At 45.5% G+C, this 16142-nt stretch overlaps 1 protein-coding gene across 1 annotated transcript; it reads right to left on the minus strand.

The window, feature by feature from the left end:
- Positions 1 to 92: 92 nt before the first annotated feature.
- polr2a (RNA polymerase II subunit A) lies at positions 93 to 13646 on the minus strand. Its single transcript, XM_074623436.1, has 29 exons — positions 13309 to 13646; positions 12396 to 12528; positions 12176 to 12312; positions 11879 to 12052; positions 11472 to 11753; positions 11216 to 11377; positions 10887 to 11107; positions 10666 to 10798; positions 10426 to 10550; positions 10062 to 10272; positions 9766 to 9975; positions 9514 to 9682; positions 9294 to 9388; positions 8990 to 9193; positions 8674 to 8896; positions 8354 to 8537; positions 8037 to 8208; positions 7833 to 7938; positions 7237 to 7442; positions 6863 to 7126; positions 6531 to 6738; positions 6333 to 6433; positions 6003 to 6107; positions 5644 to 5826; positions 5354 to 5557; positions 5065 to 5251; positions 4866 to 4979; positions 4623 to 4772; positions 93 to 3805 (listed from the first exon to the last, which is right to left on the minus strand). Exons 1-29 carry the CDS (start codon positions 13393 to 13395, stop codon positions 2655 to 2657), a joined length of 5901 nt encoding a protein of 1966 aa, XP_074479537.1. The 5' UTR covers positions 13396 to 13646; the 3' UTR covers positions 93 to 2654.
- Positions 13647 to 16142: the final 2496 nt, after the last annotated feature.

Here is a 16142-nt window from a genome sequence, read left to right on the forward strand (position 1 = left end):
AGCATTTTCTTTCCCCCAAATGCTGTGAAATGTAGCATTTGTTATTGCACAAGCTGTAGTTGTAGTACATAAAAAAAAGACAGAGACAGACATGTAGTAAAACTTTTATTCATTTTTTCCAAGTCAAAAAACAAACAGAACAAAGATACAGAGAGTGAGATAATGAATTGATTTCTATACAGTGGCAATGTCAAGTTAAACCTTCCTTTTGCCCAGACATGTGAAGTCTTTCCTCAGTTTGAAACCCTGTCTCGCCCTCGGACGCACAACCGACTGACTGCACACGCTCGCGCACACATTCATACGAACCTGGGAGTCCCGGTGTCCTGAATTGACTGGACAGCACACAGTTAAGACAACAGGATTAGATGCAAAAGCATGGTGGACAGAATATCACAACGTCTGGGGGTTTAGGTCCACCACAATATTTACTAAGTGCAAATACCAAAAAACCTGCTTTTATCTCAAAAGGCCAGATGATGCAGTCCTTTCAATTCAAGACCGTCGTGGAAGTTTCACAAAATCATGACAAATCATTTAGAACATAACCCAAAAGATTACTGGCTGTGTTTTATCTCCTCAGGACTCCCAGTCTGACTCCCCCTCCCCCCCCCCAACTTCCCTCCCTCCCCATGATTCCCCGTCGTCACAGGTACATACACTGGTAGAAAAAAAAGAAACACTGTTTTCAGAAAAAGAGGATCACTTGTGGATGAAGAGGGAAGAGGGAGGAGACCCAGCTAGTCCGATAAATTCAGAAACCGCGACGAATGATTAAAATGGAACGAGCAGGGGAAAGGAAATAAATGTTCCATTATCATCATCATCATCAGACGAGTTCCCTCACGCAGTCAAACTAGGTCGAGTCATGTGAGAAAGCACCTATATTCAAAAAGAAAGTTCACACTAATGTAGTGGGTAAGGTTGTTTTGTTTTTTATAACAGAGGCCAAAAGTTTCTTCGCTTCTCTGCTTAAAAGAACTGATCCATGTCGTAAAGAAAAAGGCCAACAGGAGGACAAATGTTGCCCTCTGGCGTCCCGAGAAGTGAAAAACCCCTGAACCCTCTACCTTTAACTGAAGCGTCAGCATGCAACATGTTAGTGAGAAGAGCGGTCGCCATCGTGGCGAAAAATCTCGAACTGTTAGGGGGGAGAACGGGGACGAAAATGACAAAAAGCACTCCCCTCCGTCCCCTGCCCCTTCATCCACAGTATATGAACATGAGCCTCCTGCAAAACGGCTTTTACAAAGTCACCAAAAGCAAAACAAAGAGAAAAGCCAAAAAAAAAAAAAAATTAAAAATCTTAATTTTTCCTCTATTCATATTCACACAGAATAGTATTTCACTTTTTCTTTCTTAAATAAATTGAATAGTCCAAATAAACCTGTGTACACGTCAGCTATTGGAAATGGGACGAAAAAGATTAGCGAGTAGCGGGAGGGATTTGAACTTTTTTTTTTTTAAACCTAAAGCTCGATTAAAATGTATTAACATGTGCTACTCATGCAAACAATGACAAAAGCAGCAACGCCGAACTAGAGTCCCTCGTCCACGTGTGCCCCATTTCCTCCTAGAAATCAAAATTAAAGATCATTTCTATTATTTTCATATAAATCTTTTTTTTAATTCCCACTGTCAAGGGGAAAGAATAGTATCTGGAAAAAAGTGTTTTTGCTTTTTGATGCACAAGTCTCCAAAATGGTAGAGGACAAGAGGATGCTGGTGGGTGTTTTTTCATGACATCTTTCAGGTTTAGTCTTTGGGGGTGTGAAGAAGGAAGAGGGGAGGGCGATGATGGGTACATACACTTATGTAGCTAATGATGTTCAAGAGTGAAATTTCCTTTTTCCTGCAAGCCAGTTTCTCTCTCCTATCCTGTATGTAATGTCTGATGACCGTCCAACTTTCTTCTTTGGACAATCCGACTTAACCGTTTGAATATATCGAACACTTAAAGCTCCGTCTTTGATCCACAAAACGCCCCCAAAAACTGGAAGCAGCTGTTTACAAAAGCAGCGAAAGGTCGAACAAGATACACCGTGGTGAAATATGCAGTAAACAAAGTCTGAACCTTACCTCCTTGATTTTCTTTAGAGCTTATGCTTTAGTGATGAATACAATCCACTTTTTCAAAAAAAAGGCTTTTGGCAATATGTACGCTTTTCCACGACTAAACACCCAACATGTAGAGAATGAGAGAGAGACTGGATGCGGTACACTGTAAAGTTAAAAAGGGACGTTTTTCTCCCCGTTATGTGTTCACCACATCTTCCTCTCCTTTTCATTCCCTCTTGGGATTTGCACCGACACCCCGTGTGAAAATTAAAAAACTATTTCAAAAGGCAGCCTTTTTTTTTTCCTTCAGGCAGAGCAGTCAAGTCTTTCACATAATAGTTTTAACAATTTCTTGTGGTAAAGAGAGGGGGGGTCTCAGATGGTAAAGACTTAACAGAGGTCCCAAAGGAGAGATTTCCCCAAAAGAAAAACAGTCACAATTGGGACCTCTGTGGCGCTAAGCGCCGCCACCTCCAGCTGGTTTAATGGTGCTGTCCTTCAGGTGTCCACCCATGAGGTGACGGGGGTTTCTTCAAGTTTCCACCCGTGACGTGACGGGGCTTCTTCAGGCGCCTCCCCTTCTCCTCCGCGGCTCATCAGTTGTTCTCCTCGTCGCTGTCGTCGGGGCTGATGGCCGGGCTGTAGGTGGGCGAGGTGGGGCTGTATCCGGGGGAGGTGGGGCTGTACGTGGAGCCTTTAGGACTAGTTGGCGAGTACGTGGGAGACGTGGGGGAGTATTTGGGTGAGGTTGGGGAGTAAGTAGGGGAGGTGGGGGAGTATTTGGGGCTGGTGGGGGTGTAAGTAGGGGAGGTGGGGGAGTAGGTGGGAGAGGTGGGGCTGTATTTTGGTGTCGTCGGGGAGTAGGTGGGGGAAGTCGGCGAGTACTTGGGCGACGTCGGGGAGTACTTTGGCGAGGTGGGGGAGTACTTGGGAGAGGTGGGGGTGTACTCCGGGGAGCTGGGGCTGTATGAGGGTGAAGTTGGGGTGTATTTGGGGGAGGTGGGGGAGTAGGAGGGAGAGCTGGGGCTGTATGAGGGGGAGCTGGGGGTGTAGGTGGGCGACTGCGGGGTGTAGCGTGGACTGGAGGGGGAGTAGGACGGCGAGGTGGGGGAGTAGGAGGGAGAGGTGGGGGAGTAGTTGGGGCTGGTCGGGGTGTAGTTGGGGGAGGTTGGGGAGTAAGAGGGAGAAGTCGGGGAGTAGGAGGGAGAGGTGGGGGAGTAACTCGGCGAGGTGGGTGTGTAGTTGGGCGACGTCGGGCTGTAGCTCGGGCTGGTCGGCGAGTAAGAAGGAGAGGTGGGCGAGTAGGACGGGGAGGTGGGGGAGTAAGACGGAGAGGTCGGAGAATAAGAGGGGGAGGTGGGGGAGTAAGAAGGAGAGGTGGGCGAGTAGCTGGGCGACGTCGGGCTGTAGCTGGGCGACGTCGGGCTGTAGCTGGGCGAGGTGGGGGAGTAGGAGGGGGATGTAGGGGAGTAGGACGGGGAGGTGGGGGAGTAGGAGGGAGACGTCGGGGAGTAAGACGGAGACGTGGGAGAGTAGGACGGAGAGGTTGGGGAGTAACTGGGCGAGGTGGGCGAGTAGGAAGGAGACGTGGGGCTGTAGTTGGGGCTGGTTGGGGAGTAAGAGGGAGAAGTGGGGGAGTAGGATGGAGATGTTGGGGAGTAGCCGGGGCTCTGTGGGGTGTAGCCTCCGGGGGAGCGAGGCTCGTAGGCCGGGGAGGTGGGGGAGTAGTTGGGTGACATGGCTCCACCTGAGGAGAAAAACAGAAAAAACATGTTTGCATTATTTTACTTTAAGTCCTACACATCATGTTAAAAAATACTTTCAAAATCTGGGGCCGGACACCTTGGGTTAAGGTTTTCCTTAAAGTCTGAGTTAGGGTTTCCTTAAAATAAATCGGCTGCACAAACCACCCTTAAGTCTTTTCCTTATGGTTTCCTTAAAATGTTCACTTAAGTACTTCAGGTTTTCTCCTTATCTTGGCTTCATACTTTAGGAATCCCTTAAAGTTAGTTAAACCGTTGCACAAAAGACCTTAGCAACCAAAGAAAGGAAGAAATCTTGCATTGTTTTGTTTGCTGTAATTTGCAAATCAAATTGAATTGTTAGTATTTGCTTTATTTTATTCCTCCAGAAGTATAATCTTTTCCTCCTCTGACTAATTTGGTTTTCTTGTCTTTTCTTCTGACATTTTTTTCTTTGTGACGCAATAACAAGCAAACAAACTGTCTCCATGGAAAATTGTTGAATTTTACCACTGTAAAATCTTTCCATGCTGTAAATACTTGAACATTTTTCTTAACTAAGGAAACATTTTGAGGACTTATGCGCAACACCCGTAAGTGTCAAAGGAGATCCCTTAAGGTGTGCAACCGGCCCGTGTTTAATAATTCTGCTTTTTAATGTCTTTCTTACATAATCTACATACTGTGTATTGTGAAAATTGTCATTAAGCCATTTTGTGCTTTTTCCCTGCACGTTATTTTCCGTTCGTACAAATACATGAGTCAAAAAACACCTGAATTACAATTCTGTAACGTAATACAATGTTTTCTGCAGTGTCTAACCTGGAGATGGGATGTACGGGCTGGCAGGTCCCGGAGATCCTGGAGACCCAGGAGTGGGAGACCATGCCGGGGAATAGCCTGGAGAGAAGCCACTTGCGTCTGATGCAGCGCTGGGAGAGAAACCTGCTGCTCCGGGGGTCATGCCGCTTCCTGGAGGAAAAAACACAAAAGGGCAAAACTCAGTGACGGAAACCAAAAAAAAAAAACAAGTAAAGAAGAAGCCAAAGCAACCTGAGCACTCACCGACACTCGGGGACCAGGCGCCGTAGGCCGGCGTCGCTCCCGTGTTCCACGGGGTCATGGCAGGTGACATACCGCTCATGGGACTCGCCACCGTGCCAAAGAACATTCCAGTGGCTGCGAATAGGACGGATACAGAACATTAATATCACAGCTCTTACACTACATCTACAATTCTGTATTATATCTGACAAGCACTTACGTCCAGCCACGCTGATGCCAGGGATGTTCGTCGGGATCTCCATGCCGTATTTACACTTCTCAGCATCCAACAGTAGGTCGAAGCATCCTGTACCGGCCGGGGCGAGCTGGCCGAGCATGATGTTCTCCGACACGCCCTTCATGGGGTCGCTCTCAGCGTGGGATGACGCCTCCATCAGCACATCCACCTGGAGGAGGAAACACAAGAAAGAGTGGAAGTTATTTAAATGCTTCTTTTTTTTTTTTTTTTTCAATCAGTAATAGTTTTAGAAGTGATGATTTTCTCTCACCGTCTCCTCAAAGGAACACTTCATGAGCGGCCCTGTGTCTTGACGGTTGATGCCGTGACGCGTGATGGCCATCAGGTGACCGCGGCAGGTCATGGTGTCGCACAGCAGAGCCAAGTGACGGTAGTTGACGTAGGAACCGTCAAAGGAGATGACGTGGTACAACTCCCTCTCCAGAGCCTTTCGCACCGCCTCGATTCCCAACACCTACGTAAGAGAGAGAGAAGAATATCTGTAACAAATCTGCTTTCATTTTGCTGTCGAGACAAAGCTGGTTTTTATGCTTTTCGTACCGTGAAGATCTCCACAATGTCGTTGGAGGTGGTCCTGACGGGATCTACGTCCTTCTCGCTGAGCACCCTCATGAGGCTCACGCCGTCCGTCTCGAGGATCCACTCCTGCAGGGCCTTGAACTCACCCTCCTCTGTGATGATGATCTTCTTCTTATTGTCAGTCTGCGGCAAGTGCATGTACACCTGGAGGAGAAGAGAGGGACCTTTGACTTGTAGCCACAGGCAGGTATATCCACTTGTATTACTGATGACAAAGTTTGTGTGAGATCTGCAACCATCCTGTAGCAGGAAAACCTACTGTGGCTGATTATTAGTGCGTGTGCGTGTGTGTGTGTGTGTGTGTGTGTTCGCTCTGTTACCTTGCTGATCTGCTCGATGCCTTGCAGGGTCATGTCTGTCAGCATGTTGGACTCGATGCACCTCAGGAACACGTCATCATCCATTTTGTCCACCACCTCCTCATCCTAGACAAGGAACATACAGGTATTCATGATTAATATTGAAACTGACTAGGGGTGGAGGGAAACAAATGATGCAGCATAGTATCGAAATATTTTGTGCGGCAATATTGTATATATAATGGGATCCCTTGACCTCTGACCTCAAGATATGTGATTAAAAACTCTGAGACGAACAGAGTGAAAACTGTATCATATCAAATAAAACAATAGAATAATATCAATGCTCACCTCTTGGAACTTGTTCTCGTCGCTGTTCATGATTCTGATCCGCAGAACGAGCTTCTCTGCGTTGTCGTCATTGAAAATACAGTTCAGGTCGTCTCCGAAACCTGGCGGGAAAAATCAAGTGTTATTAGGCGGGAAAAAATAAATAAATCACAGTTTCCGTTAAAAACGCTACAGAATATGTGTGTGTGCACAACCCACCTGCGTTGATCTTCTCTGCAATCTGCTCCATGGTCAGCTTGCGATCCGTCATGTGCTTGCGGTCGAGCTCGATGCGCAGCAGCCACGGTGAAATGCGCGTCACGTCAAAGTCGGGCATCTCGTAGTAGACGTTCACCCACTCCTGGTCCTCGGCCACCACCGTGTTCTGGGGGTTGGGGTCGTAGTAGATGGCGGTGTTGGCCGTCACCTGAGTAAAAAAAAAGAAAACTTTTAGTCACCGTTTTTAAATTAAATTATTTTGGCGAAGGGATTAAAAACTAAATTATCAGGAGGAAGCGTCCAATAGCTTTCTCTCTCTCTCTCTCTCTCACCTTTCGCAGTGTGGTGTGCTCCAGTCGACAGAGGATGTCCTTGGCCCTCTCAGCGTCGCGAGCTGCCTGACCCAGCAGGAAAACAGTCAGCGAGGGGGTTTTGGGCCTCTTGGAGATGTTGATCAACTCCTTCAGACGAGGCACACCGAGTGTTACGTTCTTGGCCGACACACCGGCGTAGTGGAAAGTGTTCAGGGTCATCTGGGTGGCCGGCTCTCCCAGCGACTGAGCGGCCAGAGCGCCGACCATTTCACCTGGGTGGGCCTGGGAAACGGAGGAAAACCATGAGATTAATAGAAACAAAAGATATCTTCAAAGTTAAAAGTTGAATAGTCTAGTAGAGATCTGACAACCTCTAAATATGCTAAACTTACAATGGACTGGTTGAATTTGGTCTCGATCTCTCCCAGCAGCCAGTCGTAAGCCTCTGTGGTAAGACGGAACTCCTCGGTCATGCGTTTGGAGCAGAGCGTGGAGCGCAGGTGGATGTTGAATAGCAGAGTGGCGTTCTGCTGGGCCTGTTTGCTCAGCGGGTCCTCGCCATTCACAATCACCAGCTTCTTACTCAGATCCTGAAGACCTGGAGATGCAAAGATTGAGATTTATGTTACACATTTTCTAGTATTTTTCTCCCATTATAGTAGAACATTTGAATCCTCCATACTGAGATGCTGTAAGAGATCATTTTCTCTCTCTGGCAAAGAGAGAGACTCGGGCTTGAACTGTTCTACTTGTTATGTAACACGCAGGGATTCACCAGGAGGCTATAAGGAGCGCCTGAGGCCAGGCCAACGCCAACTAGACCTCCTAGTTCTAATTCTACAGCTGGTGCTTCTTCTACGTGGTTCACATAATCCTGTAATAATCCTGAGTAGCAACTTGGCTGTATGCGTTAACAGCTAATACAGAGGAAGACTAAACAGTGAGCGGTGATATATTGCTCGTGAGGTTTTGTTATTTCTGAGCGTACCCTCGACCACCCTTAGAGGATTGAGGTCTGTTGGGGTTCGAATGTTGATGCGGAAGATCTTCTGAGCGTTCCAGATCATTCTGGCCAGATTGCACGGCAACACCACCTGCAGGGTGAGGAGAAACATTGCAGCGTATGAATATTTTGGATTTCACGTGGCAGAACCGAGGGACTAGTACCGTCTACAGATGTGTGAGCACACACCTTACTGTCCCCGGTGGGGAAAATGGCTCGGAGGACCTCCCTGTCTTCCTTCAGCCTGTCAAACTCCTTCTCCAAGGAGCCCTGCACGTGAGCGTTGGTCAGCACGTCTTTTACTACGTCTTCCTGTAGCATCCGCCGCAGCGCTCGCTCGTTGGTGCAATCAAACTTGAACCTAGACAGATTAGAAAAAGATGAGTTAAGATTATGCACATAGTTGAGTAAATGTTCCAGCATGTTTGGGACTAAAACTCCCTTCCAGTAATCACAGTATCCAATCCAATCCCGTAATTCTCGAACAATATGGACGTGTGACTTACTTCTTTTCAAAGGCCTTGTGCGAGGGTTTGAGCGTTGCCACGTTTTGGAACTCGACGTTCTCTCCCGCCAGGCCGTCCTCGCCGTAACGCAGCTGAACCACCTGGTTGATGGAGTTACGCACCGTGCCGTCGTACTTCACCATCACAGACTCCATGGACTTGATCAGACGACGCTGGATGTAACCTGGTGGGGTAGGACAGATTTACCACATTTAAAAAATATATTTATAGTTATTACTTATAAAGAAAAGGTACTAAAAGCACGTCTTTGTCCGACTCATTTCTTCCTGCACTCTCCCAACCAAGCTGCCTGGACTCACCAGTCTCAGCAGTCTTGACGGCTGTGTCGATAAGACCCTCTCTGCCTCCCATGGCGTGGAAGAAGAACTCTGTTGGCGTCAGGCCAGCCAGGTAGGAGTTCTCCACGAAGCCCCTACTCTCAGGACCGTAATCATCCTTAATGAAGTGAGGCAGCGTGCGGTGTTTGAAGCCGAAGGGGATTCGTTTACCCTCTACGTTCTGCTGCCCCACCACGGCAATAACCTGGATAAGGAGGTAGGATGAAGAGATGTCAAAGATAATGCGAATCAAAGCTTTCATTCCTGCGTTGTGCGATAGTTAGAGCGATTCTTTTACCTGCGAGATGTTAATCTTGGAGCCCTTAGAACCGGCCACCACCATGGACTTGAAGTTGTTGTACTCAGACAGAGACTTCTGGGCGGAGGATCCGGTTTTGTCACGAGCGTCGTTGAGGATACGATTCACCTGGTTCTCAAAGGTCTGCCTCAGTGTATTACCGGGAGTCGGCTCCAGCTCGTTGTTGTGGGCTTTCTCGATGACCTGGCGGACGAAAGGGAAAGGAAACGTTTAACTTTCAGCTGAAAAACGGGTACGTTCAAATCATTTTATTCTGTGAGTTTCAGGGATATTTTGTGCTTACTTCTATCACATCCTGTTTGGCTTTCTTGATGGTGTTCTGGATGTCAAGGTAGGTCTTGGCATCAGCAATGGAGTCACCAATACCAATGGAATGACCTGAAGGAAATATCAAGAGTAAACTCTTTAATATTAAGACAAAACAATGTCAAAGAATATAAAGGGATGACTGCAAAAACACCAAATATCAATTTTGGAAAATATAATGGTTGCCTTTAACTTACCCTCGATGAGCAGCCAGTTGTTGACCACAGTCTGAATGTTGGAGTAGAAGAGTCTGGTGATGTCGTGGCCCATCTCCAGGTAGGAGATGTGGACGAGGGAGCCGGCGGAGGTTCCCAGAGATTTCTTACACAGGATGCCCATGATCAGCTCGCCGTTCTCCACTATGACCTGCGTGAGTTGAATGTGGGGTCAATTGCATTGTCGTACATTTTCATTCTTTAATCTATACACGACTAATCAGGGATTTGTACCTTGGTGTCCCCGGGCGAGATGTGCTTGTACGGGCCGCTGTCTTCCTCGTCGGGATGGGTGCTGTGTGTGCGGACCACGTTAATGTGTCCGGGAATGATTAGGCTGAAGATCTGCTTGCCCGTCCACAGAGGGCGGGGCTTGATGATGGCCGGCTGAGGCACTTTCCCGTCCCAAGTGGAGAGGAACATGAGGAGGTTCATCACTTCGCCCTGTGGTGGAGAAACACACCGGTGTTACGACGCTTTCAGACAAGAAAAAGAAGCAACAGCTGGTGACCCCGGAACAATCTCCTTACCCTCTCTAAGAAGACGTCTCTTTTGGTGAATTTGCGGACGGCCGTGAGGGTGTCCTGCACGATACCCATGACGGGCCGGTTGGACTGGGGGGTGACGATCATACGCGGCACCATGGCCAGCTCCTGGATCTCCGCCCTCGTCTCGAGGGACTGAGGCAGGTGGAGGTTCATTTCGTCCCCGTCAAAGTCAGCATTGTATGGGGTGGTGACACTGGAGGGAGACGAGAGGATGGGATGTTAGAACTGCTACACCACGTAGATAACTCGTTTCAGTCAGGGATAATATGAATAATTAATACAGTCCAAAAAATCACTATGATGCAACATTTGTATAAGCCAGCGATGTGTGGTCTTCATTTGGTACCTGAGGTTGAGTCGAAATGTGGACCACGGCAGAATCCGCACCCTGTGCCCCATCATGGACATTTTATGTAGTGTTGGCTGTCTGTTGAAGATGACGATGTCACCGTCACACATGTGTCTTTCCACCTAAACACAGAAAAATGAGTCAGTATAAAAAATACATTTTAAATCATCATCTAACAAAAGATGGTTTTACTAATAGACGCAGTTCTGGAGCTGCTTATAAGTATTTCAATCTTGCCTTGTAGCCAATCTGCAGGTGAAGGTCACTTGGTTTGGGATGGAATCGCAGGTCAATTCTGTCTCCATTGTCACGGATGATGTATTTGGCTCCTGGGTACTGGCTGTTGCCTCTTCGCACCAGCTCTTGTAATCTAAGATGGCCATCAGCATGATTATAAAAATCACATTTCATAAAAATGGATTTGAAATGGGTTTAATCCGCTAACGACTTCGCAGTACCTGTCAATGTTAAAGGGTGTGACGATTTCTGGGAAGGTCATGTTGGCTGCGATGGATCGTGGTACGCCCACTTGGTCGATCTGCAGGTTGGGGTCTGGCGTGATGACGGTTCGAGCGGAGAAGTCCACACGCTTGCCCATGAGGTTACCTCGGACTCGCCCCTCCTTCCCCTTTAGACGCTGTTTTAGAGATTTGAGAGGGCGGCCAGACTTTTGCATTGCCTGTGAAAGGAAAAAAGTATTTGTAATTTATGCGCCATAAAAATGTGCCATTGAATCTCGTACTGGGTACAAATCGAACTTTAAGGCATCTGGGAAGTGCATATGTACCCTTGGCAGGCCTGGCAATTCGTTGTCAATCATGGTGGCGACATGAAACTGGAGCAGTTTGACATCCTCAGCTATGACGTGAGCTGCAGCGCCGCTCTGCTCGTTTCTTCTCAGCTGGTTGTTGATTTTGACGATGTCAGCCAATTTGTGGGTCAAGTCATCCTTTAAAACAGAAGTTAATTGTTGATTTGTTGTCATCGGCATATTGCTGTATAACAATACAACAAACATTTAGTCTGGGGTCATATGAATTTACCTGGTTGCGAGCCGAGCCCTGCATGACGACAGCAGGCCTGACAGCCAGTGGAGGCACCGGCAACACAGTTACAATCATCCATTCTGGTCGGGCAAACTTGGGGTCCATGCCCAAGATGAAGTCTTCTTCATCCGAGATGCGCTTGAAGATCTCGTGCACGCGCTCCGGGTTCAGCAGGATTTTCTTCTCCTGCGAATCCTCATTGACGTGCTTCCACTCCGCGTACAGCTCCAAGCCGGAGCGTCTGATGCGTGGCTGATAGCGCCCACAGCCGCCGTGGCCCTGCGTTAAGACACATTGTGGAGAGTTAAGGGAAGAGCGTGAGAAAGAAAATAAGCTGGGCAGTGCTGCGAATGTTGAGAGTCGAAATGTCCATTAACTATGACAAAAAGACTCCACCCAAATACCTTCTCCTTGCTAATGTCCTCCTCGGTCTCATGTTGTTCCATTCCGAATTTGTTGTCCATCTCCTCTCCTCCTTCACAGATATTTTTTCCTTTGCACAGCTCGTACACATGTGTCAAACGTTTCCTGGGTTGCCCTTTAGATTTTATCAGGATGTCTTTGATCTTTGGATTGTTCTAGAGGTAACAGCAATGGGAGCAACATAAAAAAAGCTATGAACAGACTGAAATGATACTTTTCTGATAAAATATGAGTGGATTATTATCATTATGTACAGTAATATTGCTGAATCTACTTACCGAATCCACTAATAGCTTTGAGCAAAAGAAGCAGACACATCGAAGAACCTTCATTATTTTTGTTACGAAGCCGACATGGAAAACTGGCTTTGCCAGTTCTATGTGCCCAAAGTGGCCAGGACATTCTGTCATGTTGCCTGAGGGAACAAAAAACATGTTTATAATACAGCCAACTGATCAATAATATGTTTTAAGATGAAATGCTAATATGACATCATACCTGCACATGTCTGACATCTCCCAGATCGTTCTATGACCCCTTGTCTTGGGTCCATAAGGCCACCAAGTTTAGGACGTCCTCCTTCTGTTGTTTCGGGGTACTTGATTCCCCCTTCTGTAACGGACATCCGTTTCTGGGGGGAAAAACATCATATATATATAAATATATAAGTTGATGCAACAATAATCAGCAGTTGATCATCTATGTCAGTGCTAGAATATAAATACCTATGTATATGTGTCAGTCATAAATATTTATTTTTCTCTGAATCTAAATTTATATAATGCATCATCCACTATTCAATGCAAAAAAAAAAAAAATACTTCAATAACAGATGTAAAAAAAAATGTAGACAAATCAAACCTTTCTAACAATAGCTGAATTTGTTTTTTAAAAAAAAGAAATTATGTAAACAACTTACTATAGGATGCTCAATTACACAAGCATACATAATCTTGTATTCCTTAATCCATAAAACTACTAAACATTGAGTTAAAGAAAGCATGCATATCGTTCTTTGTTGAAGTACCCTTTTATTCATTTATTGTGTGATGAAAACAAGAACAATGCGACCACGAGAAAAGCTATAAAAAACACAAAATATCCACTTCCTAATGGGTCTAATACGTGCATTACATAAATAAAAAGGGGGTTTAATTCATGTGATAGCATGGATCCTTTCTCTGAGAGTGTTGTGCTTAAAGTTTTACCAAACTTCCTGCAAACATGCTAGTTAGCACTCAGCTACACCAGCCTGAAACACAGCTAGGTAGCTAGGCTAAGGCTAACAAGAGAGCATTTCTCCCTGTTGTAAACAGAACCATGTCTTTGTTACAGTATGTTAAACTACAAGATTATCAAGAAATCTGTCGAGAATCAATAAAATACCCCCACCCCCAAAAAGAAAACCTACAAGCTCATCTGGGCTGATGATGCCGAACTGAACTCTCTTGATCGTGCGCAATGGGCATGCGCTGTCGCCGGAGGGCGGTCCGTGCATCCTGTCTACTCAAAGAGACGCGTCCTTCCTCGGCACGCCGCTTTGTGAGGCAGGAACAAGCCGTTAACTTCTGCTCAGGCCGCCAACGGTGACCGGAAAGTCTCCGAAGGCGATATCCCAGGGTACTCTGCTGTCGGTTGCCTTTATAGCCGAGTTATTTGTGTTTATCCCCTAAATATCGCGGCTACCGACTGTTCCCTTCCCTTTTTTGATCTACACCGTGGAGCGCTCTGAGCGCTTCTGAGCATGAAGCTGCTCAACGCTTGGTTTTATAGAGTGAGTGTATACTACGGGGTTGCACACTCATAAACGCAGGGGTTGGCTCTTCGGTAGGCGGGACTTGGAGCTGCGTAGTAAAACGCTCATTGGCTAGTTAAGACAGTTATATGAATAATTAATTGCGTCACACGTACAGCCAATAGGAGAGCACGTTTATTTTTTTAACCAATCAGAATTAAAGGCGGGCGTTGAGTTAATATAAACTCACCCGGATTGGCTTCACTAAAACAGAGTAGGCGGTGCGAGGTGTCGTTTGCATGCGATGTATGAATATTCAATTAAAATGCTCCCAATTCGTCCGTTTTCTTGTTAATATTGAGGAGTATAAAGTAGATGACCAATGGGTGCAGAGAGTTGAAGCTTCTTAGAGTAATTTCAACTAAACCCGCCCTGCTTCCGATGTTTGCCGAGTGTGTCCGATGTGAATTTCTTCCCCTCAGAGCAAAAATAAAAAAAATCTGTGTTGTGCCGTTCGTCTCGTTGTAGATCAGCCCGGGCTCTAAGAAAAGAGGCTCAGGGCTGAGGCCTGTTAACACCGTTCATTAAAACAGGGGGAAAATGGTCGAAATACATGATATTTTCATCCAGAAACACTGTATCATGGATTATTTTCGAGCTACTTTAAAAACACATCGACTTGTTTGGTTTTTCGTCTTCATCATTTTTTGGATCTCTGGGACTTTTCTTACAAGCCTCGGACTCGCCTGACAGTGATGCCCGGCTAGTGGACTGGATTTCCCGCACGTCTTGTAGGAAAATCCGGGGGAAGCCTTAAGTGTTAATTTAACATTTTTTTTCCCAACAGCTTTTGACGATTCCTAAACAAACATGTTCTGTGTGTAATGTACATGTAATTATTTTGTTCATATATTGTTATGTTTTTAATATTTTTTGTTAAAATGTACAACATTTTAGTAGGCCGCGTTTTGAGTAGCAGTCTGATATAACCGTCGTTTTGGCGGTTTAACGGCTAAGCAACCGACAGTTTGTCACTTTAAATCGCTGAAATAACCGTCGTTTTTGGCAGTTTAACGGCTAAGTAACGGTCAGTTTTATAACTTTTATCCACTGAAATAACCGTCGTTTTTGACGGTTTAACGGCTAACTAACCGTCAGTTTGTCACTTTAAATCGCTATTTATATAATATAAACTAACTTGAATTAACTATAAAGTCTAATTATGACTAATAATATACCAACCAGTGGAATACAATCTTAAAATACACATTTCTTAGCATTAAAGCTGATCTGGTTAGCTTAACGTTAAGACTACTTTGGCCGACAGACGACGTTATGTTCCCCGCTATTTATGTTATTTAACACAACATTTACTATACGTAGCTTATGTAGTCAACAATATATATATAGACCATGTTTATAAGTAGTGTTATGCTCAAGAAGATGGTCTTTTATGTAAGATTCAGTTAGTTAGCTTTGTAATGAACGTTACGGAACAAAACGTTCTGCTAAGCTAGCTGCTTAGCTAACTACTAGCTTCGTTAGCTACGTTAGCTTCGTTAGCTAAGTAAATCCCCTGTTTTGCGTTTCAACTCGTGTCTTTACTGCTGTAGTAGGTGAGTATTGTTCACAGTAGTACTAGTGGCTTATATTGTGTTATATAACGTCACATTGAGGACATAAATAAAGGCTATTGTTGGGGCTCCCGTTAGCATCCAACATGGCGGGTCCGCTTCTTGTTGTGAAGGAGAGAAAGATGGAGTCTGAGTCTGGAGAGAGATTCTCCTTCTTGTTGGCTCAACTTGACTGACCACATAGCTGCGCATTCACACAAAAATGTGCCTCTAAAAATAGGGAGCGGCGTTGTTGATTTTCTTACTCATTTTACACGTGATGGGTTATAAAGTGGCGACACTTTGCCCGGCTGTATTTCAACAGTATTGACTCTTCTGTCGGTGAAGAAGTTGAAGCCATTTTGCTAGTTAACTAACATAAGTCTGTTATTGAAAGGATGATTCTGTTGTTTACTCAACAAGCTGATTTCACAGTGAGTATGGTTTGATTACTTAAAGTTATAGGTTAGTTAAAGTATTAATCTGTATCTCCAGGTCACTCAGAGATGCCATTTAGCTTGTTACACAATAGATGTATCCTGTTAGTTGTGCCCAAGGGAAGGGAACAAGTTTGCCTGGTGTTATAATGGCTCTATAGTAGTCGAGCAGCAGAACGGTACACTGTGTTAATGTATGATCCTTAGGGGGACATACATCTCCATTGTCCCAGTCAAGCAGTGTTGTGGTGTTTGCATAAGGTGCTGAATTTTGTCGTCATGCATTTAGTGGAAGTGGAAGCTAGACAGTGGTTGAACCACATCTCAATATCTGCTGCTATGATTGCATAATCTCAATCGTTTATTTAATGTAATGACAATGCAACAGTACTCAAAACAACATCTTGTTGTGTTATTTTGTACTGCCCTTTTGTTTAAATAAAGACATAAACCAACCTGA

Source organism: Sebastes fasciatus, chromosome 22, assembly GCF_043250625.1.
Source record: "Sebastes fasciatus isolate fSebFas1 chromosome 22, fSebFas1.pri, whole genome shotgun sequence".
Classification (NCBI taxonomy): domain Eukaryota; kingdom Metazoa; phylum Chordata; class Actinopteri; order Perciformes; family Sebastidae; genus Sebastes; species Sebastes fasciatus.

What these genes read in the sequence shown, in the direction of transcription:
- polr2a (XM_074623436.1), bottom strand. Translation starts at nt 13,395, where the DNA reads ATGCACGGACCGCCCTCCGGCGACAGCGCATGCCCATTGCGCACGATC. An exon ending in AGGGCTCGGCTCGCAACCAG is followed by an intron (nt 11,378 to 11,471) that starts GTAAATTCATAT and finishes TCTGTTTTAAAG; the next exon opens with GATGACTTGACCCACAAATT. An exon ending in TCTCGCCCGGGGACACCAAG is followed by an intron (nt 9,683 to 9,765) that starts GTACAAATCCCT and finishes CAACTCACGCAG; the next exon opens with GTCATAGTGGAGAACGGCGA.